General features: G+C 37.5%; 1 protein-coding gene across 10 annotated transcripts in view; it reads right to left on the bottom strand.

Annotated features, from left to right (window-relative positions):
- LOC126319942 (A-kinase anchor protein 9-like) overlaps window positions 1-10,495 on the bottom strand; it is a 490,541-nt gene that overhangs the window by 231,027 nt on the left and 249,019 nt on the right. For all 10 annotated transcript variants that reach the window (XM_049993656.1, XM_049993664.1, XM_049993682.1 and 7 more), the window contains 2 exons: window positions 9,470-9,815; window positions 7,699-7,823 (listed from right to left, as the gene is read on the bottom strand). In XM_049993656.1, coding sequence (XP_049849613.1) covers window positions 7,699-7,823; window positions 9,470-9,815 — 471 coding nt within the window. The remainder of the gene's footprint in view (window positions 1-7,698; window positions 7,824-9,469; window positions 9,816-10,495) is intronic.

The following is a 10,495-nucleotide window of genomic DNA, read 5'->3' as shown; positions in this document are numbered from 1 at the left end:
CGCTTGGTAAGTCTTGGAATCTTTGTTTTGAACTATATAAATATTTTTAAAAAGCTACAAAAATCTATTTCAGTGTTTTCTCTGTTGTTAATTAATGTGCTGTCTACTACTTTCACTGCTGAAAGTATGTCCACCCAACATAAGTTCCTATCTCGTTTTCTTTGTAGTTTCTTGTTTTCTTTGTAGTTCTTTTGTTTGCAATTGTATCTGTTACCATATATTCTAGTTGCATTTCCTCTCTCATCTTCAGGAGAACATTTCTGAATGCTTTGATACCACATTTCGATTACTGTTTGCTTGAAAATCTCACATTACCTCTAATAGTTGCCTTGTTCTATTTGACATTACCTTTTTTTGTTCTCTTTGTACTTTGAACATCATCTGCTGTTCGCAAGTATGACTCTTTAAATAACTGCCCATTTCATCTATAACTGGGTAATCTTAATCTTTTAGAATATTGAACTTGTTGCTTAATTTGATATGTTAATTATCTGTATTTTTAAATAAATTAGCACAACCTACAGTTTTTACTTCCTGCCTGAGGAGTCTGTTTCCTTGCAGCTTTGTACCTATTTCTAGTCGGCATCTTACAAGTCTATGAATACTTGAAATTCTATAGTGGCTTAGGACTGTCACACCCTCGAGAGTTTTGTGTTTCCTACCAAAAGTTTCCTGTTTTGAAGAAACATGCTCTTCTTGGATACTGTACTAGCGATAATCTCGTTTTTTCTGGTATTGTACTGAGAGTTTCTTAATGAGGGATTGTTCTTCAGTTTTTGTCTTATTTTCAATTTAAAATACTCCATCATCAGCATGCAATGTATTTGTCATTACAGTGAAACCCCGCTTTTGCACTTTTCAAGGGACTTAAAAAAACTGATGTAAAATGTGGGAAAATGTAAAACATGGGAATAACATTTTAAGCTCTAAAAGTCATGTATAGGATACCACATCTCATATTTGCACTTTATGTACATCTATATAATAGGCATCAAAATACTCTTGCCAAGGACTTGTTTATTATCTAAAAAAGGTTTATTATCTAATAAAAACCTCTGACATAATGGGAACTGATAACTGGAAGTAGGAATGTTTGACCCAATTTCATGCAACATTATTGATGTTTTTGGAAAAACAGTGACACACTGCATCAGTTACACATTTTTTCATGCTTATCATAGTGTGTTTTGAGAATTTTTTTGTGATATCAAGTGCAAATATTTACATAAGTTACAATGAAATGAACACCCTTAGCTGCTTACAGGCATTGACATACGTCATCGGGGACGTAGGGTGTTCATTTCATTGTAATTTCATTCTAACGAGCTGCTTGGTCACCATCTTAGTATTTACATAAGTATTTTGTGTGGTGTTTGCTTATGTGTTGTTACATGTATCTTTGAACTGTAGTCATCTTAATGATGTTACCTGGTACTGCACTTCCTCAGTTATGTAGAAAACCACACATACGCAAACTCTCACTCACATTGTTTTTTGGTGTAACATCACAAAAAATATGTGTGCAAATATTGCACTTAACAATGAGAATAAATCCTTGAAATACGTTTTGCTCTGCATGAGAATATATGTAATTCATGCTGTGTTTAAGCCAAAAACATTTGAGCAACGCAAACTAAATGAAGGTGTCAACTAGCACTACAAGCAGCAAAAAGAGGAAACACACTAAATATGGTTCAACAGAGGTGTAATGATGATTACAACAATCACAAAACTACGCTTGATTGGTCACAATACCTTTATTCGTATGAACCTAGTTACTCCTATCAGCCACCAAGCACAGTGGAGTTTGGCAACAGCAGGAGATACGACAGGAGTGGTTCCAACTTTTACACATTTACCTGTCTAAATCCACTAAGTATAGCACCTTGGTATCAAGAAACTTAACCATATGATGTTTGTAAACTCTACTTGATGGCCAACACTATGCCAGCCAGCGTCATTTTACATCAGGTTTTTTTTTCCATGAAAATTTTTTCATAAATTGTAAATTGTGGGAAAATTATAAATATACTGATGCAAAATCAGGTGTTAATTAATATTGTGGAGATAGGAGATTTGACGGGAGCAATAAAAAATGTTGTAAACGGCGGGAAAACGTTAATTCCGGGAATGCAAAACCGGGGTTATACTGTACGTAGCCACTTCAGCCAACTATTTGTGACATTGTTCTAGTTCCTCATCAGACTGTCGATTGGTGCATAGAGTTTAATTATTTCTATGGAATATCTTTTGTATAACTTTTAAAATAATTTTTGCTAATTTCTTAGCAATCTTTAAATTTTTAATTTTCCTGTTTACTCTAAAGCCCACATGTGAATTTTCCATCCGCACTGCTCCTCTAATGTAAAACATAAGATATCCTAATTTTAATTCTACTTGGTGGTCTGGTGTTAATTTTTTTTGCCACATATCTAATAAACCTACAATTTCATTAACATGCTTTTGGATGATTCCTTCTTCTGAGATAATAACACACACACACACACACACACACACACACACACACACACACACACACACACACACACACACACACACAACTTGCACAACTGCAGCATCCCTTAAGTGCAAATAACATGTAATTGGCTGGAACAATGCAGCCATGCACTTGTGAGTACATGTGTGCATGTGTAATCTGACTGTTACAGAGAGAGGCTCATCTTAAAGCTTATCAGCACTTTCATTCTTGTTAAAGTGTCTCTCGACCACTCTACACCTGAACTCCTTCCATTATATACTTTCAATTACCATATTTAAACCCAAAACTTCTAGTTTTTCTTATTTATTTACTTTATTTAGCATATGGAAATGCACATCATTTTATGGTTCTTACAAATGTTTAAACAAAGATATACATAAAAAACACAATAAAATATGCTATATAAGAAGGATAAAACATACAGATAATGGGCAATACAATTAAATACAAACATCAAGCTTATATATGGTCAATACAACTAAATAAAAACATCAAGATTGTGTGTAAAGTCTTTTGCGGCATCTACTGCCATCAGAAAATCACTGAACTTGCCACTGTATGCTCTTCTGTCGCACTCTTGGACAATGTGGTGGATGGTCTGTCTGTTGGCTCCAGTCACAGTTGGGAGTTGGTGGTTTTCCTCATTTGTAAAGAGTATCTGCACATCTTCCGCAATTTGTGTGTATTCTGTTAAAGGATGACCATATTTTATGCGGTAGTCCATAGCCGGGCGGTCTCTCAGTGATGCAGGGGAGGGCTTGACAATGCACAGGGCACACCTCTTGCCATTGTTCCCTCCAGGTCTTTATTGCATAAAAGTTTATACTTTGTAATTCCTTGGCTGTTATTATTGTTGGATGTCTAGACTGAAGTCCATTTGTTTCCAGGTCTGGCATGTCGCAATGTTTAGGGAGCTGGGCATTGTCAATTATCTTCCTATAGTCCCGGAGAAGAACATTCTTTTGACATAGGTCCACATGTAGTACGTGGCTCAGAATTGGCTGTCAATGTGTTGGGGTTGATCTTCATGGTTCTGCTGACAATTCACATCATGCTATACAGCTGCACCTTTTTTTTTTTCTTTCTTTTTTTTTTTACATGTGTAGTGTGTCAGCCGAAGAGGCTTCTGGAGAATATTATTCCTTGTCTTTAGTTTGGCTGCAGTATTTTTCAGAAGTCGTTTATAAGTGAGGGCTCTGTCTAAACTGGCTCCAATGTAGGTTGGATGCTCATTAGATTGGAGCCAATTTCCCTTGAGACAAGCATCAAGGTGTTTGCTTGCTAATTTATTATTGACACGGAAACAAGTACTTTCAGTTTTTGTAGGATTTATCTGTGATCTCCATTTGCGAAAGTATGTGCTTAATATATCCAAGTCAGATGTCAAGGTTGTTCCCATGACCTCGAAGTTCTTGTGTTGTGTTGCCAAGACCCAATCTTCTGCATACCCAAACCTCCGCATATTGGCAATATACAGACTGAACAGTAGTGGAGCCAACACAAAGCCTTGTGATAGATCGCTGTTCAGGGTGCTTTGGATGCTCATCTGTTCTCCTGTTACTACTTGGAATATTCTGGTAGCAAGCATGGCATCTGTAAGTCTGGCAGTTCAAATGGTTCAAATGACTCTGAGCACTATGGGACTCAACATCTTAGGTCATAAGTCCCCTAGCACTTAGAACTATTTAAACCTAACTAACCTAAGGACATCACACACACCCATGCCCGAGGCAGGATTCGAACCTGCGACCGTAGCAGCCCTGCGGTTCCGGACTGCAGCGCCAGAACTGCATGGCCACTGCGGCCGGCGTCTGGCAGTTCTCAGGCAAGGGACTGTTTGTATGAATTTGTACAATAGGCCTTGTCTCTAGACTGTATCATACGCAGCAGACAGATCTACGAAAACAGCTGATGCTTTTAATTTCCTTTGGTACCCAGCCTCTACGTACGTAGTTAGTGACATAACTTGGTCTGTACAGCTGCGTGCAGGGCGGAACCCGGCTTGCTACACGTGAACTGACTCCAGAATTTTGCTGGCAATGCGGTTATAGAGAAGTCTTTCCATGAGCTTATAGATAGACCTCAATAATGTGACTAGGCGGTAGCTCTTTGGTTCATTACTTGGCTTCCCTGGCTTTAGGAGAGCACCATTTTTTTTTCGTTTCATTTGCTGTGGGACTATGCCGTGTGTTATAACATCTGTAAAGAATTCTGCTAACAATCTTTTCGCATATTTACCGCAATTCAGAAGAAACTCTTTGTGGACTCCATAAAAATCCAGGTGCTTTTCCCGATTTTACATCTTTGAGAGCACTTGTTGTGTCTTCTGCTAAGAATAGATGGGAAAATACCATTTGGTCATCACAGAGAGATTTTAATGCTGTGAGCTCATTCTTAATCTGAGTGGTGTGAGCTCTATCTCGACTGGAGTTTTAGAGGCTGATACTATATGGGAGACAATCTTGTTTGGATGTATCGTGTTTCTTTGTGGACGCACTTTATTGCCATCATTTAGTTTTCTTAAAAGGGACCATGCTTTTCTCTTAGACATTTTGAAGTCTACTTCTTGAATGGTTTCCATCCATTATTCTCATTGAGCCACATCAAGATTGTGTAGGTGGTCATCATGAATTCCCTGGTTGTTGCTGTTGAGGAATGCCTGGCACTGATTTTCACATTCTTTGTTCCATCCTGGGATATATTTTTAACAGTACCCTCTAGGTATTGCCTTTTTTGCAGAGCTTATGACCACTCCAACAAACCTCCTGTAGTTCTTTAGTTTAGGAGGTATCCCATCCCAGGCACTTATCCACATTGTTAGAAAAATATTCCCAGTTTTCTTTCTGGAATTCCATTGTGGGCAAGGAAAGGAAGTAACCAGGGGAATAGTTGTTCCAATCTCTATTAGAGCGGTCGATGCTGGCTGTGTGGGAAGTCTTGTAGAATATCATGAGAGATTTTCAGCTGTATCTTTGCCTTGTCTGTGGTCACGGAGCATAGGTCTGGGTTATATCCTCATTTCTATGCTGCTGAATAGAAGGAATCTCTACCCTTTGCATCAAATACGAGGTACATATTGTTTTCATCTGCCCAATTTGCAAGTGCCTCACCATTGTCATTGTTCCCTTTGTATTTCCTTTGGGTGTGAAGACTGTTGTAGTCGCCTACATAGAGAGATGGATGTTACAGTAGTGGTAGGACTTGTGGTGGCCATGAGATTGGAGGTTTGTATGTGTTACTTATGGTGTACCCTCCGATTTGAATAACCACTTCGTGTGTGTTGTTGTTGGTAGATGCTGAATGCAACTGAACATTTTCGATATTGGATCTCACACCAGTTGCCACACCATAAGTGTGCTGGTATGTGGCACCAACTAAGGTGTAGCTGTATATTTTACCTCTTTTTCTTAGTTGTTCCTTGTTCTCCGTGTGCATTTCCTGAATGGCAGTGACGTCAATGTCGTTATCGTTTAGAATCTTTTGCGGGACATCACTCTTTGCCCTGCTTATTCCTTCTCTATTTAGCTGGCAAATTCTGAGGCAAGGTACAAGTTTTATTGTCAGCTGGCCATGAGATGACCAATGGGTTTTGTCTGTAATATTTTGATTAGGATGTGCAATTAAACAGCAGGGGATCAATATGATTGTCTGGCTGCCAGTCAGGGCTAGTTCATTTAGTTCACATCTATAATTAGACGCTATCCAGGGTACACATGTAGTAGTCTACTACAGATGCGAACTAGCCTTTTCTAAGTTAATTCCTCTTCTAATCCCACTAGTCTGCCCCCACAGGTTAGCAGTCAATGCATTTCGCTATTGTGGGAAGGACCCAGGTTGAATTCCCAATATTTCGCCAAGACTTTTTTCCTTAGTGGGAGAACTGGTATGGGAGCCACTCATACTCTTGATGCCATCTTAGGAGCTACTTGACTGAGAAGCACTGGCTCAAAGGCCTAGATAGCAGACAACAACCAGGAAAGTGGAGTGCTGATGTAGTAGTGGCTCGAAGGACTAGATAGAACACAGCGGCCAGGAAAGTGGTGTGATAATGGAGTAGTGGCTCTAAGACCTAGATAGCTCTGGGTCAGAACATGGAGTTTCACTTTCTTTTCCAACTCCACTAAATTTCTTCAGGCCCTAGAATTCTGTAATTTACTGTCCCTAAACAAAAAGTGAAGTAGCCAAATTGTGTGTACAAGATGAGAGACAGAAGTAAATGGGCATGTGCCATGTCCTGAAGCCACTGCCTGAGCTCCCTTTAGTCCATCACTCAGAAGCATTTTTTCACCCAGGCTGAAATATCAGTGGCTCTTTGCCTCAAATATGTAACCAGGGATCTTTCAATTCTGCTCATTGTGCACTAATCTTCCAAGGCCAGAAGAATTAGATGACACATCTGTAAAGTGCTAAATCTCAGTAAAAAGACACTCACAGCAGTATTGCTCAAAGCTGAGTAATTCTGTATTTTAGAGCCTGTGCTCACCACTATTACAGTTGTTTGCATACTTAACCAGATGCCAACAGAGCGTTTAAGGCAGTCACATTACATGTTACAAATCTCATCTGTGACTGCAGCATTTTTCTTAATGAAGGTGTATAGGCTCCCCACCTATTCCCCAAACTTCCTGCATTTAAATGAAGGTGAACACTCTGCTGTATATTATTCAATTTTTCACTTGTATTTAAGATAACAAGATAAATTTATTTACTATTCTTTATCATATAATTCACATTTCCTGCACCCAAACACAATAAACTGAAAAGTTAAATAAAATTCACTGTCACATGCACTGAAGTTAGCATAACTTCGCTAATAAATAGCTATATAGAGACATTAACATCTGATGGAATACACTACATTTTATTTTTAGTGCTGAGTGATAGGTAGCAATTTTACAGCAAATGCATGCTAATCATTCTACACATTCTGGATGCTTTAACAAACAGCATTCTACATATATAGATAATGAAACTCAATATAACAACTAATAAGCAATAAATAGTTCATTGCACACACAAAATAAGGAACACCAAGAGCACACCTTTCTACATTTTAATTGACAGTCACAAATAAGAGTACTTCATAGGGAAGAGGTTTGCTTCTAATGACATGACTATTTACAATCATAGAATATATTTAAAAAAACACATACATAAAAACAGATGGGAAATGATAGTGGCTTTCACCTTCCACTTACCTTTTGTTGAATTTCATTCTGAAGTTGGCTGATTAGACTTTCATATATTTCTTTCGGTACATTTGTGCACACCTCAGGTGCTATATGGGATTCATGTGACAATAATTCAACAGCAGCAATGTGATCTGGAATGTTTTTAAAAAGTAATTGTGATAAAAATTAGTTGCCAAAAATTGCATTTTTATGGCTACAATTCAGATCAACATCAAGTGAAATGGAACATTGCTACCTTTGAAAAACAATTTTAAGTGTTGGTAAGTACATGCATTCATCTCAGCACTTTACAAAGAAGTCAGGTAACCTCAGAATGCATTACTTGTTTTTCATGTAATTAGCAGTACACTGCAACCAGCTTCAGATTCCCCACCTCACCATTCCTGCACACGAGCATCTGCATGTGTGTGATATAAGAAAGAAACTTCCACATGGGAAAAATATATTAAAAACAAAGATTCCAAGACTTACCAAGCGGGAAAGCGCTGGCAGACAGGCACATGAACAAAATACACAAACACACACACAGAATTACGAGCTTTCGCAACTGGCAGTTGCTTCGTCAGGAAAGAGGGAAGGAGAGGGAAAAATGAAAGGATGTGGGTTTTAAGGGAGAGGGTAAGGAGTCATTCCAATCCCGGGAGCGGAAAGACTTCCCTTAGGGGAAAAAAAGGACAGGTGTACACTCGCACACACACACACACATATCCATCCGCACATACACAGACACAAGCAGACATATTTAAAGGCATAGCTTTGCCTTTAAATATGTCTGCTTGTGTCTGTGTATGTGCGGATGGATATGTGTGTGTGTGTATATATATATATATCAGCTTTTGCTATTTGCATTCATCCCTTCCTTGACATTCCCACTAACAACTTTTAATTAGCATGGGAATTGTGTAATGTGAGCTAGTGCTCCCTTGTACAGTGCTTTCACTACATTATTCCCTCAGTTACCAAATGGCTGGTAATGAAGTAGTACATCATCTCTCTCTTTCTCCTGCATGAACAGTTGGGTCACTTAAAATAACTGCTTCATTTTACAAAAGTATTTATTGACAAATGGGGAACTGGAGGAGCCTCATGAGCTCAAATGGCTTTTTATTCATCCAAAACTCTGCACCATAACATGTTTACTTCTCAATTAATGTAGTAACCTAATTATTTACAAGGTAAAAGCATATGCATAAAGGTTCCTATTTATTTGTCAAAAACAAATAATATTTTATTTCACTATATCTTAATGAGCTCAGAAACTCTGGCTATTCTCATAGATTAATATCATTAACAATTGAGTGACTTCACTTCTTCGTAAAAACAGTCAGCTGCTTGTTAGCAGGTTGTAAGACAGAAAAAATGCTTTACTTGCACCATAAGATCACCAGGCACAAAGATTTACCGTGTACAACCATACCTACATAAGCAGAAAATAATGCTAGCCCAAGCAGTCAGTGAATTCTACTTTTGACGGTAATAGTGGAGATAGCCACTGAAAGCTAGAGATTTTTGTTCAACTGATGTGGCTTGTAAATCAAGCGGATTTTATTCAAAGTAATTTTCTGTCCAGTTATCTGTTAAGAATGCAAGTGCTTTTTAAAAGGGAGAAGTGAACTTACGAACAGACTTTAGCTATGTAGTATCAGAGAATACAAACAACAGCAGTAATAAAACAGAGTATTTTATGTATGACAGGAATGTCTCACAATAATGGTTATAAATGAAAGAGTAAAAACATTATTAAAACCGTGTTAAAATAAAACTGACTGTGAATTACCTGCGACAACCTCTCCCCCTGTGTCACTGGGATGACAGCAGTTAATATCTAGAATATTAGCCAGATCAGCCATTGTCACATCTGTCTGCTGCATGACATTTTGAACTGTCTGTCCTGCAACACTGCTCACTTGCTTTCTTAGGTCACTTATCTGTTGCTTTAAAGACTCAACTTCATTTATGTGCTTCTCTTCAAGTTGCTGACATTGGTATCTTTCATTTTTCTCTAATACATCCATCAGCGATTGCACTTCAGCTTCAAGATTTTTTCTATAGTTTGTAAAATAAGTCTCATACTGATTTAAAATATCAGCAATGGACTGTTTCTCTTCATCTCCAAAATACCCCTGAAATACAAAAGAGTTAAATATTGTTCGACAATGGAGAGCTAGGTGCATACCTTAAAAATATCATCAGAGCAGCATTTAGAAGATATACAGAAGATTTTGTTTCCACATCAAACCTTTTTTTTTATTTGAAAGCATAATAATGCATCACATCAAAAAAGCTTTAAGTGTTATATATAAATGTTCCATAATAGAAACTTTTAATTTTGTAATTAGATAAGAGCTTATGAATTGTGCTCAATAATAATAATAATAATAATAATAATAATAATAATAATCACCCAAATAAATGCATATTTTAACAACAAATAACTGTGACAATGTCTTTGGAGATTTCTCAAAATTCCAGTTGGAACAAAGTCAGAGAAGAAAATTACTCTTGTCCTTTTCAAAGCAACCATCTTGGAATTTATCATAAATGGTTTAGGATTATCACAGAAAACTTAACTTTTTGATGCCTGAGCTAGGATTTGAAATCCTGAATAGAAGTCCAGTGCTACTATGGTGCAATGCTTATTATCAATAACAAACATTTATTCGGTTTAGTACTAGTCTAAGCCAATCTATTATTCAGGGAATGAGTGTTGACTGCATTGTGGGAACAAAACATTGCTTCCTCTTGGAGCTGGTTTGCTATCATCTTCATATGACCTTATTTTATGGTGTCAGCTATATATTTG

The sequence above is a fragment of the Schistocerca gregaria genome, chromosome 2 (genome assembly GCF_023897955.1).
Source record: "Schistocerca gregaria isolate iqSchGreg1 chromosome 2, iqSchGreg1.2, whole genome shotgun sequence".
Lineage (NCBI taxonomy): Eukaryota > Metazoa > Arthropoda > Insecta > Orthoptera > Acrididae > Schistocerca > Schistocerca gregaria.
The sequence above is the reverse complement of the archived record's forward strand: the minus strand, read 5'-3'. Positions and strand labels throughout refer to the sequence as shown.